Below are 23845 nucleotides of genomic sequence, written 5' to 3' on the forward strand. Positions count from 1 at the left end.
CCACTGGAGCCCAGGCTGCTCCCACAGCTTTGCCAATGAAGGCTGCTGCGGGGCAGGCAGCCTCAAGGGCGCTGTCCCACATCCCCACACCCCTAGCCATTCCCAGGGGGAGAGGGGTGCACTATCAGCACAGTGACAAGGACACCAGTGTGAAGAGCTTGCCCCCCTGCCCCAGTCTGGCTGAGTTTCCCCTGCAGTGACCTGCCCCGCATAAGCATGGCCTCCCTGCAGCACCTGCGTAAGGCTGTGCTGGCAGGAAGAGGGGAGTGTGGGGCACATGCTCACAGGGGCAGCCCCAGCCCTGATACTGGACACACCCACAGCCAGTTTTGGCTCAGTACAGGCCAGGGGCCAGCCATCTCCATCCACACAAATGGCCAGCCTGGGTCCTTGGTGCAGCCCCTCTTCCTTGGCACACAGACACAGCACAGATGAGGTCCCTCCAACTTCTGCAACAAACTTTATTAGTCACATTTTTGGGCCAACATCTTAGCCTGGCTTTACAAGTTACATCAAATCAGCAAGGGAGCCTGGCACATGTAGTGTCCCTCCCACCCCAAACCCAGGCTTGCACCCCCATCCCAGAGCCAGCAGCAGGCCAAACCCAGGGCATGAGAGAGCCCCCTCACTCCAGCTACCAGCCATTGTGTTCAGCAGTAAACAGCTCTCCGGGCTGTTATCAGAAAGGGCTGAGGCGAACCTCCCCCCCACAGCGTCACTAGCCCTGTGCATCTGCTGCAGCTCCTGCGGGAAAGCCCAGCCAGGAGCTACAGCACAGGCACTGACAGCAGGGCCTCCTGGGGCTTTTGCACTTGCTGCTCTGGCAGGGCAGGACCGGGACCAGGGGGTGCCTTCAGCTCGATGCTGGGGATTCCACCACCCCCGTGCAGCATGCAGGGACCTGACACGCAGGCGCCAGCTGTGACAGCCACTCTGCATTCCTTTGCTGTGCTACAGGCCTGGGCACAGACAAGGGGCTCAGCTGCTTCCCCCTTGTGGTAGGCTGAGCTCTCCTGGGTGTGTGACCCTAGCACCAGGAGACCTGCCCCTCTTAGGCCCCTGCCTCCAGGACTGGGGACTGTGAGGGGCTGGCAATTGGAGCCCGTGTCAGCATGTCCTGGTCCAAGCCCTTTCCTTTAGCCAAGCCCCAATGCCTCGCTGCAGAGTGGCAGCTAAGTGGCCACAACACCCAGACTCTGGGCTTTCCACCTTGACAGCAGCAGCCCCATACAGCTTGGCAGCATTGCCTCACTTGGCCCTCTGCCCCCTGCAGCTGACAGGTGCTCACCGGGACAGTTATCAGGGAGCAAGCTGAGCCTCTGGCTCTTGGTGTGGCCTGAGGCAGCCAGCATCTCTCCTACCCGTTAGCGCTAGCGCCAGCCCTAACAGTGACCAGACCCCACAGCACAGAGAGCAAGAATTAATCAATCAACAGCCTACAGCCAGTGCCTGCCCTTCCCAGCACCGCAGCAGTGCTGGGCTGACCCGTCAGCGAGCCCTTACTGCCAAGTCCTCCCCGCCCCAAAGGGGGAAGAGGCAGCCGCCCCAGAAGGACGGGCTTGGCCCTGCCTCCTTTTCCCCTCTAAGCAGACATTTCCCTCTTGGTCAGTGAGCACTATGGCCGTGCTGGCGTGACTGGGCTGGGCAGAAGCTGCTACTGCGTGTCCAGCTTGGCCTCCCACACAGGCACCTGTGGCCCTTCCAGGGTCCAGCAGAGCTGCGGCCCCGCTGGAAGCTGCTACGATGCATGCACAGCCATGCTCATCTCACCATCACCCAAAGCAACCCCCCCTCCCCTGGAGGTACTCCAAGAGGACTGGGAGCCAGTGCTCTCCTTGTGACTGGCAAAGTGCAACGGCATACAATGGCAGTGCCCTCTCCCCACCCACACCCACAAGCTAATAGCTGAACCTGGCAGAGGCTTGTGACAATGACACTCACTAAACATTCCTCAGGATAAGTGAACCAGGGAGGCTGAGCTCAACCGCCAGCGCTCCCCCCAGAAAGAAGGGCTGCAGAGCCAGTGAGCTCTGTAGAGACCAGCCTGCAGCAGTGGCAGAACCTTGCACTGAAGAGTGAGAGAAGGGGCTCAGTGGGGGGCAGGCTGCACTGGGACCCTGGGAAAGCTCTTAGCCAAGATGGAACCAGCCACTTCAGCGCAATGGGGCAGGAGACTGTCGTCCCAACAGCGAGATCAGCTTCCAGGCCAAGAACCCCGGTGCATGTGAGAGCCTCCTGCCCCGACAGAGCAGCCCTGGCAGCTTCTGGCCACTAGCACTGCCGTTCTTCCCACAAAATATCCAGACTGGCACTTGGGAAACATGTGAGAGCTTGTGCAAAGGCCACGGACCCAGCAGGAGAGCGAGCTCCCAGGCTCCAGCCAACAGACATCTCAGCAGCTCAGGCTCTTCCTCTCAGGGGCACTAATTACTCTGTCACAGCTGCAGTTCCTATGCTACACAGGCCAGGAGGGCAGCACTGAACCCTTCTGCCATAGCCTAAACCTGGGAAATTCTCACCTCTTGGCCCCACAGAAGTCAAGGCTCAGCATTCTGGGGCCTAGGCCCACAGCTCGAGAGGGGTGGTGATGCCTGAGGCAGGCAGGATAGTGTGTGTATGTGGTGGTGGTGGTGGGGGGTTGGAACGAATCCTCTGATGCAGTGTGTGTGTGGTGTTGGAACTAACCCTGGTCTCTGCTCAGGGGAGCCAGGTGCACGTTCCAGTCCCATCAGCTGAGTGCAAGGAGGTAGGAAGCCAGCCCAGGCCTGCAGACACCCCCTGCACTCTGCCCCGAGGCAGGCCATTCTGGAGGGCCTTGGCATGGGGTACAAAGGGAGAGTGACATGGCTCTGCCCCAACGCAGGCAACTGCTGGAGGAACTGGCCAAAGCCTTTACAGGCAGAGGGGCTGGGGAAGAGCTTTCAGCAGCTCCTTCCCTGCTGTGACTCCCCCGCTGGGAGCCAGGCAGCAGGCCAAGCCAGGGAACTCAGCAAAGCCAGAGGACTCCACAGAGGGAGGCTATGAAAGGGTCAAATCAAATCTCACCAACAGAATACTGAGGGAATAGCTCAGACACCCAGCAGGGCTGGGCTCATCCCCTTCCACCCCTGCCAGGTTCAGCTAGAGCCAACCACCAGTTCTTCGTAGGCCTATGGCCCAGTGCGTGCAGACAACGTGGCATTCCTCGTGTGCTATGCAGCGAGGCACACGATCAGATGGGCTTGTACAGCAGAGTGGTGACATACTTCTTCTTGTAGCGGTGAGTGGCGCTGAGCACCATTACACCATCCTGCAAGAGAACAGAGCTGAGTGCTAGTTATGTGGATCACAGATGCACCACGGCCCCAGGATACTTCAGTGCCGGGACAGTTACACAGATGCAGTAAGGGGGAGAGACAGCTCCTAGCCAAGATCTGAGATGAGGAGAGTCACTGAGACAGAGAACAGGGAGCTGTTGCTAGCACCAGCAGTTGCAGAGACTGCTCTTGTGCTGGCTAGACTGCAAGAAGGCAGAGAGAAAGGTCAGTGCTAGGGGAGCAGAGGAATCCGAGAGCGGCACAGAAAGACGAGCAGAGACAAGTCCCTGGAGATAAATTCCAAGATAGATCCTGATGGCCATGCAAGGAGGCTGTGGATGACAGGAGGGTCTGGTAGCAGCGCTCTGGGCAAGCTGGAAGGCAGCAGCATCTGGCACTAGAGCTGTCGGAAGTTTTCCGACAAAAACTACACATCCTGGGAAAATGCCTATCGGCACAGTGAATCTGGCTGAATCGGTTACCTATTTAACTAAACACATGCAGGTCTCCCTACTCCCTCGTAGGGGGTGCAAAGGCAGAGTGCCAGGCTGCTCTGCCTCCCTGCCCCCAAGCTCCAGTGAGGGTGGGACAGATGAGAACCTTCCCTGAGAGCTGCCCAAAACGTTCTGCATTGATTCACCCCAAATGGAGTCTCTGGACATACCAGGGGGAACTACAGGGTATCAATGGAAGTGACAGCGAAGCACAGCACCTGCAAGCTGTGATGAGCAGGGGTCAACAGGCACCTGGGACCAGTGGGAGGGGCTGGGGAGTTCAGGAAGACAGTGGAGCCCATGTGAGACTGAGCTGGGCAGACCGACAGAGCCGTGTTTGAAGCTGTTGCTTTTGCCCCAGAGAAGTGCTGTTCTCAGAGACAATAGTGAAAACCTTCCACAAGGCAAGCAGGGAGCAGTCAGGGTCTTCCAGCCCTTCCAACCCCAGCCACCCAGGATGACGGCAGAGCCCCCAGCCCAGCCGCCTCGCCTCCTCCCCTCCTATGGCGCAGCAACAGCAGCTAGGCCAGCTGCAGGGACAGACTTTGGGAAGCCAAAGCCGCATGCACCTCACCATCAATCCCAGAATGAGCCTTGCAGCTTCCTGCTCTGCCTCAGTCACTCAGCTCTGGGCTGGCACTCTGCCTGTTTGCCAGTTTCTGTATTGCCAGGGGCATGCAGGGGTGTCTGCCCAGTAAACAAACCCACAAAATTAACCCGTAATTGACAATCCCTTTGGCTGGTGGGCAGATTCCAGCTACCACAGAAGCTCCATAACTCAGGCTGCGATGCGATTTGTACGTAAGCAGGATTCAGACAGTTCCACTTTTCAGAGTGTGTATTTTAATAGGAAGGACAGAGTAGAACAAGGTTAGAGGCCAATGTGGAACGAGGGAGCCAGGCTGGAACTGGACTAGGCAGCAGGCCAGGGAGCCCCACTGCCTCTCCAGCCCCCACGGTCCTACACCCTGGTCCACCTTGAACCACTAAAGTTTGCCAGTGCCAACTGCTTCAGTGCCCCCTGGCTCCCCCAACAGAGGGGCTTACTACAACAAACTGTAGCCCACTTAACCCCCTCTTTTTGTCCTATGACTGCAGGGATATTAACAGGCCACTCTACCTGGTATGGTCCCTTACAATATATGCTACCTATGCTAAACAATCTGTTCCACTTTGCATTTAGCAGTGATGCTCCCTTTCCCAGACCTGAAGAAGGGCTCCGGGATTTCTCTACACAGCAAAGACAAACCTGCGGCTGGCCCATTGCAGCCAGCTCAGGCTGTGCATCCGTTTCATTGCTGTGTAGACTTCAGGGCCACACATCACAACACCCTGTAGCAGCAAGAGAAGATCATAAAAGCAGGAGCCTCTCCTAGGCCCTCACAGGTGAAGTAGGTACCCCGCCATGTGACCACCACTTACCTTAATGGAGAGTGCGTAGAGGTGGTTGAGCATGACATGGTTGGGCTCTGGTAGAAGAGCTGGGTCACACTAGAACAAGGAGAAGGATCAGTTTACAGAGGCGAATGGGAACTGGGAGCAGCAGCCACAGACAGGCTCTCCATGCGAAAACAACTCGCAAACACCAACCCCAGGCCATTTTAGGGTGTGCAGGAATCAGTCATGCCAGTGGACATTAGACTTACACTCTGGATTTTAGCAATGTTCTACTGTCTAGAGCAAGGATGGAGTTCAGGCTTTGCACCACAGAGAGCAAGGAGCCAACACAGAGCAGAGGTACAGCCTGCTTTGACCAGCACACAGCGAGGGCTGTCTGCTTGGATTGAGATAGAAGACCCCAAAGTGGGTCACAACCTTGTTTCATTGGGTCACCAGGGCTGGCATTAGACTTGCTGGGGCCCACGGCCAAAGCCCGAGTCCAAGCCCCACCACCCTAGGTGGCAGGGCTCAGTTTACAGGCCCCCCACCTGGGGCTGAAGCCCTTGGGCTTTGCCCCCCCCCCCCCGCCCCAGCTGGGGCGGCGGGGCTCAGGCTTCGGTCCCCCATCCTGGGGTTGTGTACTAATTTTTGTTGTCAGAAGGTGGTTGCAGTGCAATGAAGTTTGAGAACCCGTGGAGTACTGCATGCTGAGATCCATGATGCCCTCAGGCTGTACAGGTAGGAGGACTGCAGCAGGACATGTTGCAGAACTTTGGGGGGCACCCTCTTGCCACCTTTGCTCTTACTGCAGAGCCTCTTAGCGTTCAGCACAAACTCCCCTGCTTGCTCCACACCCAGCTATGTGCCCACTCAAAGGGCGAGGCTGCTACTCACAGAGATGTTGGTGTCCTTGTTGAGAATGACTTGGAGGAGGTGAGGAGGGAGGATGGGTGGGGATTTGAAGCGCTCCTCCGGTCGATACACATACATTTCCTGGCCATAGAGTCCTGGTGGGGAGCTAGACAGGTCTACAAAACACCAAGGAGATGTGAAGGGAAGTGTCAGAAGCTTCATCACTTGAGACGAATTTAAGTGAGTCTGGACAAAGCTCTAGTGACACCTGCTGAGGCCCCCAGGCATGGACTAGAGGGACACAGCAGGGTCTTTCTAGCACTGGCTTCTTTAATTAACCCTGGATTGGCACTGGGCTGCAAGTCCAAGAGAGCAGACATGTGCAACAGAACATCTCAACTCCATGGCCTTGGCAACACCTTCTGCAAGCAGTGGCTTCCAATGGGGATACATCTAGGTGCCAGGACCATACTAAGGGGCTGCACTGAAGGGGTTATTTGAGAGTCACATTGCACTTATTTCCCACTCTAGCATAAGCCTCTGTATAACAGTGTTTTTCAAATAGTGCGTTGCGGCATGTAACACGCTGGGTTGCCTTTCTCTGGTCAGCACCACCAACCGGGACGTTAAGAGTCCCATCAGGGGTGCTGCCCAGCTGAGGCAGGCTAGTGCCTACCTTTTCCAACACTGCGCTGTGCCCCAGAAACGGCCAGCAGCGGGTTCGGCTTCTAGGCAGGGGGGCTATGGGGCTCCACACGCTGCCCCTGCCCCAAGCACCAGCTCCACACTCCCATTGGCCAGGGGAGGGGTGAGGGTGAGGCACCGGTGGGCGAGAGTTGCGTGGAGCAGCTCGCGCACCTCTGCCTAGGAGCCAGACCTGCTGCTGGCCACTTCTAGGGTGCAGTGCAGTCCATGGTGCCAGGACAGGCAGGAAGCCTGCCTTAGCCGCCCCCCCCCCCCCGCTGCACCGCTGACCAGGAGCCACCGGAGGTAAGTCCGCACCCCAATCCCCTGCCCCAGGCCTGAGCCCCCCCCAAACCCGAAACCCCTCATCCCCAGCCCAGAGCCCTTACCCCCTCCTGCACCCCAACCCCCTGCCCCAGCCCCCCCCCAAACCCAGAGGCCCTCCTGCACCCCAAACCTCTCATCCCTCATCCCCAGCTCTGTTGGGTTGTGGGCATAACAATTTTCTTCAACTGGGTCCCCAGAAAAAAAAGTTTGAAAACCACTGCTGTGTAAGATGTATCAGCAGCAGCAGATGGGCTTCTCAAATGATCTACATCAGAGGTGGGCAAACTACAGCCCGTGGGACCCTCCTGCCCACAGGACCCTCCTGCCTGGCCCCTGAACTCCTGGCCCGGGAGGCTAGTTCCCGGCCCCTTCCCTGCTGTTCCCTCCCCTGCAGGCTCAGCGTGCAGCACCGCTGGCACAATGCTCTGGGCGGCCTGGCAATGCAGTTGCAGGAGGTCAGACTAGATGATCATAATGGTCCCTTCTGACCTTAATATCTATGTATTACAGAGACTAAAGAATTGATAACTGATGATTGTCAGAAAATATCAGAAGAAATTTTGGTGATTTGTATTGTTCCTCACACTGGTTTATGTTAATTACATGACTGCATGCGTATTTTGTGTTCAGTACATGCCTAAATTATTGCTTGTATCTACATTTGGTTGATAAATTGTTGATTGTCCATTTATGTGGTTCTGGGTGAATTAATAAACTGCCAATTGGTTAAAAGCACCAAGTGTCCTGGTTGGAGAAACCCCGTCCAAGGTAAAAGTGATAAAATTAGTAAGCCAGTGCTCCTTGGACTCACTAAAAAGGGGTTATCCTAATTAAATTCCATTCCAACACTGCCATAATGCTTAAAATTGGCAAATCTAGTGTGTTAGATTTCAGTTTTAAAAAACTCTGGCACCTCAGCACCTTCACACAACTGACCCCCCCATTCACACTTATAAGGCTCAGATCAGACAACTAAATCACTCGCACTTACAAGACACTCAGACAGCAAGCTCTTCAGAGTATAAAGATATAATGATAATGATATAAATGATATATTATATAATGATATAAAGCCTGCTGCAGTTTCCACGATATGCATCTGAAGAAGTGAGCTGTAGCTCACGAAAGCTTATGCTCTAATAAATTGGTTAGTCTCTAAGGTGCCACAAGTCCTCCTTTTCTTTTTGCGAATACAGACTAACACGGCTGTTACTCTGAAACAGCTCTTCAGAGTGTGTGCATTGCACAGCATTGGGTCCTTGGGCAATGGTGCAATATAACAACAAACACTACTCCTCACAGCTGCGTGTCAGGCACCCACGCAGCTGTCAGCTGGAGTTCCAACTCAAGGGGCTCATTCCCCTTCGGTGAAATCAGTGTCATAGGAGCTCTGAGCAAGTCTTGAAGGAGGAAAGAGGCATGTGTTACAGTCAATGTCAGCACGCACGGAGTGCCATGAGAAATTTACCTCGACACGAAGTCTCTGAGCTCTCCAGAGAATCCACCTTTAATGCATCAAATACCTCGAAGTCAGACTTCTTGACGTGAATCAGATTGTTAATGGTGCCCATTTGGCTGGTGACCACAGGCTGAAATGAAAAGTGAAGACAGTGATCTACCTCCTACCTACCTACATCCCCTTCCCATTGACACACTCACACTCTTCCCAGCCCTCTCTCCCCCACCTGCACATGGACAATCACACATCTCATTTATCTATCCCCCTGCTACAGTAGCACATACATCACCCATCTGTGTGTCAAACCAAGAGGCAGAGGTAGAGCAGATAACCCACAAGAGCTGCCCAAGGCTCAAGAGCCACTATGTTGAAGAATGCCCTGCTAGACTCTGGGATGCAGAAGTTTCAGACTCTTATCTAAATACAGGAGCTCACAGGCATGCCTCATTAGCATTTTCTCACTGTTCACACCCTTTCGCTTTCCAATTACTCTCAATTTTGGCAATCTATGCAACTCCACCCCCACACTCTGCTTTAATAATCCTCTTCTGTAGACCCATCCTCCTACCAGCAGATAACTAGATTACTATGCTCATCACATTGCCCCTTTATCAGCTGTAGGCATCACTTCTGAGTGAGAAGATTAAGGGAACCAGATGCCCTAGTCTGGATCGTTACACTGAAACTGGTTGAAAGGAATTCTGGTCCCCAACTGCCCCTTTTAACACTGTTGAGGGTCACCAGATGATCTAGAGTAGGGTTACATGATCTGTTTGAGCACGGAGCTAGGCCCCAGAAGGAATAAATCAGTGGAACTGGTATCTTATTTCCCATCCCTACCCCTCCTCACCCTACAATGTCCCCCAATCCCTTCCTGCTCTCTGCACCTCTGCCCAGGCAATGTTAAAGAAAAATGCCTTAATTTTAATTTCAAACCCAGACTGCTGCATGAGGGACTCAAGGCCACAGGGAGGAATCTGGTGTAATGCTAGTCCTAAGAAGCAAGGGGCTGGGACATGGAATCAATCGATGGATGCAGAGGCTATTCCATTAGCTACATGCACAGAAATGCTTATGGGGTGAAACAGCCTCAACGTGTTACCAGAGTATAGAGAGGGACAATCAGTGCCGCACGAGTCAAAGCAGGGTGAGGGCTGCTGGTGCTGTACCATCCTAGCCAATGAAAGAAAATGTTACAGCAGAAGGAGGGAGGATAGGCTGAACTAGCCTAGGGCATGGGGTGCACACTGCATTTCCGCAGCGCTGAGGCAGCATACTGAGCCTAAGAGGAGCACTCACTTTGTCTCTGGGGAGAGAAAACAGCTGAGAGTTACCTCTGAAGGGTCATGAACCCACTGGCCATCCACAAAAAACTTGTACTGGTGCTCACCCTCGGGCAGGTCCAGAATAGCAACAAAATCATTGTGGCTGAAAGGAGAGAGGAGAAGAACAAGACAGTGTTGTTACAGAAATAGCACCGCAGAAATTGCTCTTCCACAGGGTCACCGGACACAGCAACGGTCCCAGATAGTTCGAGCCTCCTAGTGCCTAAGCTCAGCTCACACAGTACTGATTTGGAAAGCACAGACAGAATTCCTGCAGTGCAAAGACAGCGGCTCTCAACCTTCCAGAGTCTCATTTTTCCTTGATTACCCCCAAGTTTCACCTCACTTAAAAACTACTTGCTTACAAAATCAGACATAAAAATACACAAGTTTCACAGCACACTGTTACTGAAAAATTGCTTACATTCTCAGTTTTACAAAGAATTATAAAATAAATCAATTAGAATATAAATATCGTACTTACATTTCAGTGTATAGTATATAGAGCAGTAGAAACAAGTCACTGTCTGTATGAAATTTTAGTTTGCACTGACTTCACTAGTGCTTTTTATGTAGCCTGTTGTGAAACTAGACAAATATCTGGATGAGCTGATGTACCCCCTGAAAGACCTCTCTGTACCTTCAGGGGTATGTGTACTCATGGTTGAGAACCATTGTGCTAAGAGACACTCCGCATTGAGAGACATCTCAACACATCACAGACCAGTCCTACCCCACCCACCTACACCTGCCCTGTACATTCACACACAACCTGAACCAACACCACACACATACAAATGTATGCACTGGATGAGGGCATGCTTGTGGCACAGCTTGGATAATTAAGGAACTTGCCAAAATTTCTAAATTCTATCTTAGAATTGTTTCGCTTGGACTGCCCCAAGCAGTCCCATAATGCCACTGGAAGATATGCTTGGAAGAATCCATATTCAACGATCTGTAGTTCCATGTTGACACCAAAATCATCTGCCCAGATTGGTATAGAACTGGGGAAGTTAGCATGGTTTTGTTACCAAGACTAAGTCCTTGTATTAATTGAACTGATTTATTACTTCTTGAAGATAGCAACGTCTCAAGTGGAGTTCAGTTTTTGACACTGTAGACTTTATAACCAACTTTATTTCACTTGCTGTAATTTTGTTTGTTTTCAAAGCTATTTTGGCTAATAAAACCATAAAAATTCACCAGTCCATACTTCAGCTAAGGAACACAGCCCCGAAGAACAGTGAGAAATCTAGTAGAGGGAACTGGTTAAATATAAAACACTTTGGTTAAATAATTTATCACCCCTCTTCCTCAAGTTATTGTGACTTGCACATACAAAGGCTTCCCAGAGAGAGGAAATACCTTTTGATGAGTGGGATCTTGGCACTCCAGTTGTTGAAGGACCCAGAGATGAAGACCTCCTTGCCTCCATCAGCCCAGCGGATGACAGTGGGACGAGCCTGCTGTGAAGGCTTTACTGACTCTTCCAGATCATGCTGCCATGACATAAACTCCTTCTCCCCAGCAAGCTGCATGAAGGAAACAAGAGCCATCCCACAGCCTAGCCAAGGTGCAGATACAGCAGGGATCAGGGCTAGCTCTCCAGTCACATTGTTCCCCCATAGCCCTTCAGCACACATCAGAGCAGGAGCAGCGCAGATTTTCCAGCTCCACAATGCACCACAGATTACTCCATTTGTTGCCCCCCCCCCGACATCTACTCCAGTGCTTTGACTTCCTCTCCACTTCACCCCTCCTTTCCACTGCCCTCACCAACAACCTCTGTGTCCAAGACACAAGACCCCTTTGCCACCTCATGGATCTAGGCACTTACACAGCCCTCCTTGCTGTAGAATCCAAATGCCTCCGTTCCCACATTCCTTGATCTATGCACTGTCTTCAATAGGAGGATGACCCCCTTCTCCCCTAGACTCTGGAGTCTGAGATGCAGCATTGCACCTGGCATTACATTATTATTGCTCCATTTCAGACAATAGAGCTGAGAGAATTTACCCCAGCTGAGGACGTGCCCAAGTCATTTCCTGGTTTCTCTGTCCAAGCTAAATGACAGCCTTTGCGTTGTGTCCTCTTCTCACTCTATTCTCTGGACCTTCTTCTAAATGGGCCCCTTTTCCTGCTACCCTTTGACTAGGAGCATTCTATACACACTGTATCACCCCTAAGCACTAACTGTAGTGGGGTATATTGTACACACCGCAAGGTAATTAGGCACTTACCAAATAAATAAATAAATAAATAGACAAATGTCATTGACTCAGATCTGCTAGAAAATGAGCTCAGCAGAGCTGCCAATATGGTGACCTGTATCATTGGTTATTATCCTGTAAGGATGGGGAATAGGACAGAGAGTTCAGCCCATACCTTGGAGTCAAGGGTGCTGAAAACATTGGGGTCATCAGTGCTGCCCACCATGATCTTGTGGGGATGATCCTTCGTGGAATGGGTGCTACTGGCTCCATCGGAGCGGTGAGATTTGGAGCCATGGCGTTCCCCAGACAGTCGATCACTAGTGGTGTTTCCCATGGCAGCTCTGCACCTGACTGAAGGAAAGGGGAGAAAACACAATGCCCCAGTGCCCACTACATACCCACAGGCGGGAAGGGAGATCTCTTGGTTTTCCAACCCCCCGCCCCCCATGTCAGCGTAGATTGATTTCAATCCATCATTTAAGTTTTTCAAGCAACAAAACACTTCTGCCAAATGAATTATTTGCATGAGGGTTAGTGGAATTTCCAGTCAGAATACTAGAACAGTTTTGCATTAATTGAAAATAATTATGTACCACAGCCAACAGAGATGTATTTTTAGAGCATCTCTCACCCTGAAGGATTCCAAAGGGCTTTGCAGACTGCACATAGAAACCCTACACCCAGCAAGAAAACACAGCCACACAGAGTGAAGGTAGCAGCTGTTTGACAGCCCGCAGCAACACTTCTCGTTATAAACTGTTGTGTAGGGAAGAAGAATCCTGTGCCTAATTGAAATTACAAGGAGACTTTAAGGAGACAGAATGGAATTACCCAAGATGGAATTTAGCTGCAATGTCCTGGCCAACACCATGGTGCCTATGAGAAGCTTTACTATAAAAGGATGGGGATGCTGATACAGCACGGGCATTTACTAATCATTTACCAGCCACACCAACATCAGTTTCAGGACAGGAGCTGAACCACAGCAAAAAGCGGTTTGCAAAATTGACTGTTTTGACTTATAATCACTTAAAATCTCTCTTCTGTATTCATGATAAATGAAGGGGGGGGGGGACGGGACAGCTCTCTTTTATGGACACCCAGCCAGCCAGCTATAAAATCCTTCTTAGTAGCTGTTCTCTACTTGCTTTACCTGTAAAGGGTTAAAAGTCTCGCTGCTATGCACAGGTAAAGGAAGTGAGTGGGCACCTGACCAAAAGAGCCAATGGGAAGGCTAGAACTTTTTTTAAATTGAGAAAAAACTTCCCTTTTGTCTGTCTGTGGTTGTTCTCCCAGGGAGAAGGGGACAAAGCAGCAGTTATGTTGTAAGAAGCTTGGGCCAGGTATGAAAACCCATCAGTATCATACCTAGAAACTACTAATTTGAAACCCCAGATATGTAAGTAGATCAGGAAAAGTCTAGGAAGACGTGATTAGGTTTATCTCTTATTTCTTTACAGCTTGTGGATTCCTCTGTGCTAACCGCAGGTGCTTTTGTTTTGCTTGTAACCTTTAAGCTGGACTTCAAGAAAGCTATTCTTGGTGCTTAATCGTTGCATTTGCTCTTTTTTAAATCTAGCAATAGTCTGAGTACCCAGATGTATTTTCTTTTAATAAAATTTACCTTTTTTAAGAACAGAATTGGATTTTTGTGTCCTATGAGGTTTGTGCACATGTTGTTTAATTAGCTAGTGGCAACAGCTGATTTCCTTTGTTTTTCTTTCTCAGCTCTTCCCTGGACGGGGGGCAAGAGGGGGGTGGTGGTGGTATGTGAAAGGGCTTGAGAGTACCCCACAGGAAGGAATTCTCAAGTGCGCCTTCCTGGGCTCTCAAAGGGGTTCTGTGCTTGGATGGTGGCAGCATTTACCAGTCCAAGGTCAGACAGAAGCTGTAACCTTGGGAGTTTAATACAAGCCTGGAGTGGCCAGTATTAATTTTTAGAATCCTTGTGGGCCTCCACCTTCTGCACTCGAAGTGCCAGAGTGGGGAATCAGCCTTGACAGTAGTTAATAAGTTTGTTTGTTTATTCTACCTGAAGCAGTGTGTTTGGTTTGAAGCATGTCAGAGACTCCACTTGGGATAACAAGCCTTTGTTAAATTGACAAACTCATATAAGCTTGCAGCATTCAGCGGGCATAACTGGACACTGCAAGATGGAGGTTCCTAGGGTTGTGTCTGGGACCGGAGATATTAGCTAGTTCATTCGGTTGCACAATCCAAGCAGTGGCTGGCCAAAAGTGATCACTCACATAGCTGGGAACAGCTTACATGCTAGAGGCTGTGCGTGGAACAGCCTGGGAGTGGGGTTTCTCACAGTGAAGCAGGGTAAGGATGGCTCCCGGAGTCGAGGATTGGCATGACCTAACTGATCACCAGTCCAGATAACATGAGGGGAACACATCTTCTTGTAAGAAACTCAGCAAGTTGCACAGATCTCTTTCATTCTCTGACAGTCATCACACAGATTCCCAACAGCTAATTACTACAGAATTTTTGCTTTACCTAGTTAATTTTACAGTGCCATTCACATGCCTTGAATTCTACTATGTTGACAATCACAGATCTGCAGAGCAAGTCATGGGGACAGCAAGCAAGGATACCGTATTATTATTGGTGTTACTGTAGTGAATAGAAAAGGAGTACTTGTGGCACCTTAGAGACTAACAAATGCTCACGAAAGTTTATGCTCAAATAAATCGGTTAGTCTCTAAAGTGCCACAAATACTCCTTTTCTTTTGCGGCTACAGACTAACACGGCTGCTACTCTGAAACCTGTAGTGAATAGTTGCTTTCCCCACAAAATTAAAATCTTCACTATTTGGAGAGAGCTTTGCATAAAAGGCAAAGTTACATGTTGACACTGGAGTTTTTGAAGAGAAGCTACATTTAAGTTGTTAGGGAAAACTATCTTTTTTTTAAAAATAATCTTTAGATTTCTTCACAAAGCAAAAAACCCCATCCAATTTACTAGGTAGTTTTATAGAAAGTGACAAGGTACAGACTAACACTGATATTATTATCTTTAAGAGACTTAGCTGAATCACCCTACAGAGCAAGTGAATTTTGTTACCTACATAGCTGGTAAACAACAATTACATGACTTGATGTAACAAACAACAATAATAATAACAAACAGCAGTGAGAGAACATAGACCTGTAGTCAAACACATGTCAAGACAATTCAGGAACAAGCAGCTGTAATAGGATATTGTACACAAACAATATGCACTCGCCACGTTCAAGCATCCTTGGACATTAACTCTCACTTTGATATTATAAAGCTTTTAAAGGGGGAACAAACCAAAAAGCCAATCAATGAATTGCAATTTAGGGAGAAATTCTAGTCTCTCCAGGATTAAGACTGAAGCAAGACTTCCACCAAACTAGATTTTGACAGTAACTTCATCAAATCTATCTAATCCTACTGGAAATTTCACAGGAATTAATTTATAGGAAGGCAGAATTTTTCAGGAGATATAGGGTCCAAGATGGAAATGTGTTATTTTTTTGACTCCGCATAACTTCAAAACAGTTCAGATTAGTAAAGCCACATTTGTTCTAATAGTCAGTCCATCCCTTCTTTGTTATTAATAGTCTCTACATACAATTGCCTCCAGCCTGTTTTGGTGAGGACTATTTAGTTCTCAAGTGCTATTTTCAGGTATTTACAGTGTAAGGACATTTCTTGGTGTTCTGAACACATACCAATTTCAGGGATCTAGGAAGCATATGTAGCCCTGACCTGCAGGTTATAAAGCTCACACAGAGGACAAGCTTGTGCAGAGTTCCTAAGTATGTCCTGAATTCTATTTCCATCTCTTCCCCTGATTAGTCCTAATACTATTTACCCTTATATACCACTTTACAAACACTGTTTACTTAGATCTCACTATAGTGCACAGAAGTAGATGAATGAATGTTTTATAGAGCACCAGTTGCTGTGATAAAAGTAAAGGTTAACTACCATGAACCACAATTACCAGACAGGGATGACTCAGAAAGCTTAAGGCCAACATTTCCAGACATATCAACTGTGGCTTTGTCTACACTAGAAAGGGTTCGCTAGTGTAATTATACAGGTACAGTTATACTGGCCAGCCCTCCTAGTGCAGTTTATCCTAGCAAAAGTTCTTCTGTAGCTATATCTTATCATGATTCCTCAAATGAAACATGCTATACTTTCAAAAGGACTTTCTGGCATCTATAACTGCATCTATTCAAAAGCTTTTGCCAGCATAACTATGTCAGCAAAACAAACCAAAACCACCACACCCCTGACTGACATAGTTATGTCAACAAAACTTTGAAGTGTAGACCAGGCCTAAATTTGGGTTTCTACTTTGAAACATGCCTGGATGCTCAGATGCTGAGCACCTGCAGCTCCCAGAGGCATCTGTACAAGTGCAGCACTTCTTAAAGTCAGGCTCAAGGTATCTCAGTTTGAGCACCCAAAAGTAGCAGGAGGTGGTTGCAGCACTGTCCCACCCCATGCACACGTTTACCTGCCCCTTTGCCCTATATAGATGGATGAGCCTCCTTCCATTTACCTGCTTTTACAGCCCCCATCACACTGGTATCTAAGCAGCACAAGCACTCAGGAGACCTGGGTTCAAGTCCCAGTTCTGCTGAAGGCCTGCTGGGTGACCTTGGGCAAGTCACCTGCCCACTCTCTGCTTCAGTTTCCCCATCTGTAAAAGATACTGAGCACTTTTGCAAAGTGCTCTGAGGTGATGAAGAATGCTAGATAAGGGCTAGGGATTGTTATTAATGAGTTTACCCCCCTGTGAGGTGAGGAAAGGCAATCCCAGGTGGGGCACGGAGGCCCAGACAGACTGAAGGACTGGCCCCAGATCACACACCCAGTCTGGAGTAGAGCAGAGAACTGATTCTTATCTCATACCCCAGGTCAGAGCTTCATCAACCAGCCAACCTCCCTCCTCTAGGCCTGGCCACCAGGGAGGTGAGGGGCGGCTCCCTCACAAGGCTTCATCTGCACCTGTTCGCAGTGTGACACCCCGGGGGGCTGTTCCCACCCCCGCCAAGACGCGGGGGGCTTCCCCCACCCCCCGGGCACAGCAGCTTCACAGCCGCCCGCTAACGCGGCTCCACCCCACCGCCCGGCCCCAGGCTCCGCGGGCCCCCCCCGGGGGCCCAGTCTCCCCAGTACCTGGCCTCGGCTCGGCCTCCGCCTCCGCCTCTCTCCTCTAAAATGGCGAGACGCCCCCGAGCCGGCGACGGCCGGCAGCCACTCTATGGCCGGGCTGGGAGACGCTCTGTCCAACTCCCCCCGGCTCCTCTATGGCCAGGGCAGGAAGCGGGACTTGGCTCTACGCCGCTAACCTTGGACGGCCGCTCGCGCTGCTTCGTGGAACGGACACTCTATCTGCCCGGGGGGGGGGGGGGCGGCATCTCTATGGCTCTGCGAGCGGAGAGTAAGGCGTGCGGGTGCCCCCCCGCTCCGGGGCGGTCTGCGCTTCAGCCCGAGGGCGGTGCTGGAGGGGAAAGACTTTCGGAGCCCGCCCCCTGGGGCAGCCGCCATCTTCTTTGAGGCTTCAGTCACATTGCAACCCATGGCAGATGGCAGCCATCTTTACTAGGGCGGGGGCGGCCGCCCTCTTACCCTGGAGACGCTCGCGGGAAAGGGCGGCCATCTTAACCGGGGGCAACGTGGCTTCAGCCCGATTGAAAATAATGGGTGAGGTGACGAACGGGCGAGGGCGGCCATTGCGGCTAAGGGAAGAGTCAGGCATTTGGGCCAGGTGTGAGGGAGCAGACCCCCTGTCCGCACCCGCTCTGACCCAGGGCTGTCCGGACCCATACGCGGAGTATGCAGCCGTGTCGGGCACCAAGAAATTCCTGGTGCCCAAAGCAGCTGCGTGCTGCTCCGGCCCCTGCTCCACCCCTTCCCCATGGCCCCGCCCCAGCTCTGCCCCCGCCCCGCCTCTTCCCACCCCTGCTCTGCCCCCGCCCCACCTCCACTTCACCCCTTCCCCAAAGCCTCCGCCCCCACTCCGCCCCCACCCCGCCTCCACTTCACCCCTTCCCCAAACCCCCGCCCCTGCTCCGCCTCTTCCCACCCCTGCTCCGCCCCCACCCCGCCTCCACTTCACCCCTTCCCCAAACCCCCGCCCCTGCTCCGCCTCTTCCCACCCCTGCTCCGCCCCCACCCCGCCTCCACTTCACCCCTTCCCCAAACCCCCGCCCCTGCTCCGCCTCTTCCCATCCCTGCTCCGCCCCGCCTCCACTTTACCCCTTCCCCAAAGCCACTGCCCCTGCTCTGCCCCCACTCTGCCTCTTCCCACCCCTGCTCCGCCCCCAGCCCGCCTCCACTTCACCCCTTCCCCAAACCCCCACCCCTGCTCTGCCCCCACCCCGCCTCCACTTCACCCCTTCCCCAAACCCCCGCCCCTGCTCCGTCTCTTCCCACCCCTGCTCCGCCCCGCCTCCACTTTACCCCTTCCCCAAAGCCACTGCCCCTGCTCTGCCCCCACTCTGCCTCTTCCCACCCCTGCTCCGCCCCCAGCCCGCCTCCACTTCACCCCTTCCCCAAACCCCCACCCCTGCTCCGCTTCTTCCCACCCCTGCTCCGCCTCCAGCCCACCTCCACTTCACCCCTCCCCCAAACCCCCACCCCCACTCTGCCTCTTCCCACCCCTGCTCTGCCCCCGCCCCACCTCCACTTCACCCCTTCCCCAAAGCCTCCGCCCCCACTCCGCCTCTTCCCCATGGCCCCCACGCCTGCTCCGCCCCCACCCCGCCTCTTCCCGTCTGTGCTCTGCCCCTGCCCCGCCTCCACTTCACCCCTTCCCCAAAGCCCCCGCCCCTGCTCTGCCCTCACCCCGCCTCTTCCTGCCCCTGTGCTACCCCCACTCCAGCCAGCCCTTCCCTTGAGGACTGCAGCAGGGGTTGAGCTGGGAACCTCACAACACCTGATAGGACACTGTCTAGTGAGATCACTCTGGCTGGCAATGGTCCTTAGTAGACTAAGCGTGTTTGATGGTGGCAATGAGCCATTTTGTTTCCTCAAAAAATCTCAGACTCTCATCATCCCTCCTTTATCCTAGATAGGCATGAATGAGGGTTGCGTGATCCATCACACACAAAGTATATGGTTAGTAGCTGTGACCACCACCTGACAAGCATTATTCGAGCCCGTCACTTTATAGGCTTCCCTAGGAAGGGCACATGCAAGGATCACACATAAACAGAGAGGTTTACTTGGTCAGGCTGAAGTAATGGAAGTGTGTTCAGAAAAGCAGACTGACCAAATTAAACACACTTAACAGATCCAGATAACAATAACAGCAAGACTTTTGCTTTAGCTTTGCTTGAATAGCTGTGTGCTGCTGGGACAAACCTACTCTGAGCCAAAGTCCTTCCTAGACAGGGATTCTGTGGTCTATAGAGCTCAGACCCTTCCCTCTACTCAGGGCTCCATCTCTTCCATGTGCGAGGCACCAAGTCTTTACCAAGCCTTAACTCAGGCCAGGCTCCAAGAGCTCCTCCTGCTCCCCCAGGGCCCGAGGGCTGCTGCCTTCCATGACACCCTTGTCCCTAATTCCACCCTAAAGTGACCTGTAGCCCCTGCCAGCGTGGGACTGTAGATGCAGCTCCTTTAGGGAGAAACACAGCATAGCGACTGAGTCTGCCTGCCTGCTGGAGAGCACACACAACAGTGATGGGTGGACTGGGCCGTGGGTTGCTCTGTGGAGGGACAATGGGACCCAAGAGAGCACCTGAGGGGGAGGAGTTTTTCTCAGCTACATGGAGAGGAAGCCATTTTCTGGTTCTCTCAGGCAGACTCTTGAAATTGACTTGGAGCCCTGCTCTGATCCAGGATGCTTAAGCACCCAGAAGCTGTAGCAAGCATAAGAACTAGAAGACAACAGAGCCCACAAGCTCCTCCTGCACTTGAGGTTGGGAATCAGCCATGACTCGATTCACCATGGACACCAACCAGCCAACTATGAATCTGTCAGCAAAGATGCCAGCCAAGATGCCAGCCTGCCCCTTGATCTCCAGTCACACTGCCTGAACCAGGCCACTGGAGACTTTGGGAATGGTCAGGGATTTCCTCTTATTATATCACTTGTTGTGGGGTTCCAAAACAGGGCTTGAATGGGACTTAACAGGCCTTGTGCACCCCTACTGCAGACTTTGCATTTGCATTAGAGCAAGTTTACCCTACACAGAAGACAGATTCAGAGATGCCCACCATAGTCCAGTCTGCCCATATGAATGCAAAGGAAAGAAGGGAAACCATGAACTGGACTCGCAGCTTGAAAAATGACACTTGTCAGAAGGGAAAAAAGGACCAAGGAAAATAAGCAAAAGTTACAGCAACTAAAGCAACAATGAGAAAAATCTGAAGGTAGTAAGGCACCAAGGCACCTGTATAATCATCTAGGACTCTAGTTTTCAGAGGTTTAATGATCCGTTCTCTCTGGGTCAAGATGGCTTCCCTGGCTCCATCCCACTTCCCTGGCCTTCTCAGGCGATACTGGTATGAGGTGCAGGGGCCAAAGAAAACCTCCATGGCGAGCTTTGGATCCATGAGGAAGAGAGACAGGAGTTTGGGCTTGACCCCTGCCAGGCAGGCCACTTCATCCATGTACGGGATATAATACGCCTGGATGGTATAGCGCTGGCTTTTCACATACCTGAAATGAGAAAGAAGTGCAAGTGTCTCTGGAGTGTGGTCAAACGGAAACTGCACTGACCAGGAAATGACATTCCTGAGGGGTAAGGAGCTTCTATCCCTCTCTGAAATGTGAGGAGAAGGAGATGCTGATGTACTCTTGCTCCTTTGGATGACTCCCATTCATTACAAAGATTAGAGCTGCTTTCTGTTCATTGACTGTGAGAGAAATTCACCCCTGCACAGAGATCTCTTGGGCCGTAATTGGGACACAAGTGGCACGTTGATCTTCTGTGTGGGATAGGGATGAGTTGTACTTCATTCTCCTTAGAAGAGCTGGATACATTCTCTAAAGCAACTTTGGCCTCAGACCTTACTCGGCCTTCTACTTAAAATCTTTACCTGGAGCTTCCCCAAATTATTCAACCCTCTGTGTTTAAGTAGAGCTGAAGGGCCAACCCTCCTAAAAGCTAAGTTGCTGCACAATCCTGAGGAGTGCTTAACAGCAAAGTAAAAGGGCTGGAAATTAACACCCAGCCACCCACAGAGTTGTCAACACTTGCAATTTTAGCATGAGGTGTGTAATATTCTTAGGAAATTGGGGTTTAAAGGTTTTTATGACCTCATGATTGAGAGTTTGATGTGAGCAATTTTCAATATATATTCAATATATCTGCCTTCTCCCGTTATTTTCAGTGTGACTGAAGCCAAAGAATGCCCTCAGTCAAGATGGCCATCATTCCCCTTACAGATTTCTCAAGAGGTACAGGCTGCTCCCAGTAAAGGGGGTCAGCAGGTCCAATCCCACTGGGAACAATGGAAGCCATATAGTGTCCTAAGTGAAGACAGCTGCCTCTGTGCTGAAAGGGCAACAAATAGGAAAACTATAGGGAGGCAGGGGAATGTGGGATGCAAGAGGGAGAGAGAGAGAGGAATAGGTGGTGGCAGCAAGGCAGAATGTGAGGGATAAAATTCTGTAACAAGAAAGAGGGAAGAATATTTGGGGCAGATGGATAAACCTACTCACACAGATAATTTTTCCTTGTTTGGGGCTCAGTAGGACCCCGCTTCTTACTCACTCTTTGTGATGGGACATACTTCCCCGGGAGACCTCGAGGATGGGTGCATGAAATGCAATGTTTGTTGGCTAAAGGTCCTCATGGGGATAAAGGGAAGCAAAAAGTGAAGCAGGGAAATAGGCAGAAGTGGGTGGAGAGCTGACTGCCCTGGTGCCTTCCCAGCATGCCCAGCTGTTACTGATTCACGTCATAGTTCCTACCGTTTTGCCATTTCCTCTCTCTTCTGGGCAATATCAGCCAGCATGTCACTTGCTGAAGGCAATCTGTTCAGCCCTAGGAAAGAGAAGCCCAAGTCAGAAGGGAGATCCATGAAGTGCTCTCAGACACAGAGGCAACAGCTCCTGGGCAATAAGAGGAACAAAGAAAAGATAAAGAGCCCCAGAGGAAAAAAAGAGTTGTTTGTGCCTCCTCCCTCTTCCCCTGTCCCCAAATAAACCCTAGAGAGTAATGGCTCTTGAACCCTCAGCAACACCTCCTGCCCCCATCAAGGCTGCATTGGACTTCAAAAGGTAGGGAGCGGGGAGTGGGTGTGCAAAGGAGAGGGCGTGAGAAAAGTGCAAAGTAACTGCAGCCAGAGAGAAAGCTAGCCAGACTCCAGCACCAACAAAAAGAGGAAGGGTGCAGGAGTACACAGAGAGCAGAGCTGGAAATGATCTTTTTGGGGGAGGTGACAGTTTTCACAGAAAGTTTCCAAAATAAAATAAACTGGCCTGTATGCGTCACAAAGAAGCAAAAAACATAACCAGATCACCTTTCAGTAGGAAGACAGCAGACGAAAGAGGGAGAGCAGTGGAAATGTTGCAAGATGGCAGGTTGTCCACCTGAACAGCACTGGCTTTAGGATTTCCTTGGAAATGTCTGTGCTTTCTCTGTCTAGCAGGCACTAGACTATTTCCTGCATTTTTGTTCACGTACCCTTGAACACACGTGTGGCCCAGCGACCCTGGAGTTCGGCAATGGGCATGACGGCTCCCAATGCCTGGATGAGGCCAATGAAAGCCAGAGTTGGCTTCTCCAGCTGAGGAGGGAAGACAAATTTATACAGGGAGACCTGGTTTTTGACCACGTTGGCACAATCCCCGAGGAAGGGGAAAGAGAAGCGGTATCCCGTAGCAAAGACAACCACATCAATGTCCTCCTCTCTGGTGCCATCTTCAAAGATGGCGCTGGTTTCGGTGAACTCCCTGACGTTTGGTTTTACCAGCACCTTGCCTGAGATAATGCGGTTTGGCAGGTCGTCGTTGAAGGTTGGGTGCTGGCTGAAAAACCTGAATGGCACAAGGGAAATACAAGAAATGTGAAGATCTCTTTGGGCAGGAGATGACCTTCCTCAGGGCAGTAGGCTGCCAGAGAAAAGAGAACTATTTCCTCTCACACAGAATGTGCTAATACTGCAACTGGAAGTTGTGGGAAGGACACTTCAGGTTATTCAGTCCATCCTGCTGCACGTGCAGGATCGCTCCATGCAAGGAATTCTATTGCTTTGTCCAGTCTATGCATTCACCACTTCCTCTGATAAACTCTTTTTGTTCTGTTTCTCCAGCATCTTGCACCGTGGGATCCTGGTCTGTGAGTAGGCCTCCTTGGTGCTACCATAAATCAATGAATAAATAATAACAAACAATTCCCTGGTCTAACAGCTTGCCATTTGCAAGTTCTTTCAGGTATTCAGCTTAAATTATCTCTTTAGGCCATGTCTACACTAGCACCTATGTTGGCAAAACTTCTGTGGCTCAGGGGTGTGAAAAAACACCCTGAGCAATGTAAGTCTTGCCAGCATAAGCACTCATGCGCACAGCACCATGTCTGCAGGAGGCAGTCTCCTGCCGACATAGTTACTGCTGTTCATTGAGCTCGTTTTACTATATCAATGGGAGAGCCGTATCCCATCCGGATAATGCGGCTACACGAGTGATCTTACAGCAGCACAGCTGTATCAGTACATCTGCGCCAATGTAAGCTTGTAAGTGTAGACATGGCCTTAATGATGTCATCCAGTACCATTCTGTTTACTCCCACATATCACACAAAATGACTCCTCCCCTTCCTTGGCATTTACATCCCACAAGGATATTTGTAACCAGAGGGATAGGGA

General features: G+C 51.1%; 2 protein-coding genes across 3 annotated transcripts in view; both read right to left on the reverse strand.

The window, feature by feature from the left end:
• Positions 1-443: 443 nt before the first annotated feature.
• PRKAB2 (protein kinase AMP-activated non-catalytic subunit beta 2) lies at positions 444-17572 on the reverse strand. Of its 2 annotated transcripts, none has more exons than XM_073356298.1 (8): positions 17374-17572; positions 12206-12384; positions 11186-11352; positions 9827-9920; positions 8502-8622; positions 6065-6198; positions 5213-5281; positions 444-3289 (listed from the first exon to the last, which is right to left on the reverse strand). In XM_073356298.1, the coding sequence occupies exons 1-8, from the start codon at positions 17570-17572 to the stop codon at positions 3212-3214; spliced, it is 1041 nt and encodes a 346-aa protein (XP_073212399.1). In that variant the 3' UTR covers positions 444-3211. The 2 variants fall into 2 exon arrangements, with proteins under 2 accessions (XP_073212399.1, XP_073212400.1); XM_073356299.1 differs by lacking the exon at positions 17374-17572 and adding an exon at positions 17201-17353.
• A 2757-nt stretch (positions 17573-20329) lies between these two features.
• Positions 20330-23845, reverse strand: part of LOC140915839 (flavin-containing monooxygenase 5-like) — a 28910-nt gene continuing 25394 nt past the window's right edge. Inside the window, exons 6-8 of the mRNA XM_073356297.1 lie at positions 22666-23018; positions 21951-22023; positions 20330-20693 (exon numbers count right to left, since the gene is read on the reverse strand). Of these exons, the coding sequence (XP_073212398.1) occupies positions 20330-20693; positions 21951-22023; positions 22666-23018 (790 nt within the window). The remainder of the gene's footprint in view (positions 20694-21950; positions 22024-22665; positions 23019-23845) is intronic.

The sequence above is a fragment of the Lepidochelys kempii genome, chromosome 8, assembly GCF_965140265.1.
Source record: "Lepidochelys kempii isolate rLepKem1 chromosome 8, rLepKem1.hap2, whole genome shotgun sequence".
Classification (NCBI taxonomy): Eukaryota; Metazoa; Chordata; order Testudines; family Cheloniidae; genus Lepidochelys; species Lepidochelys kempii.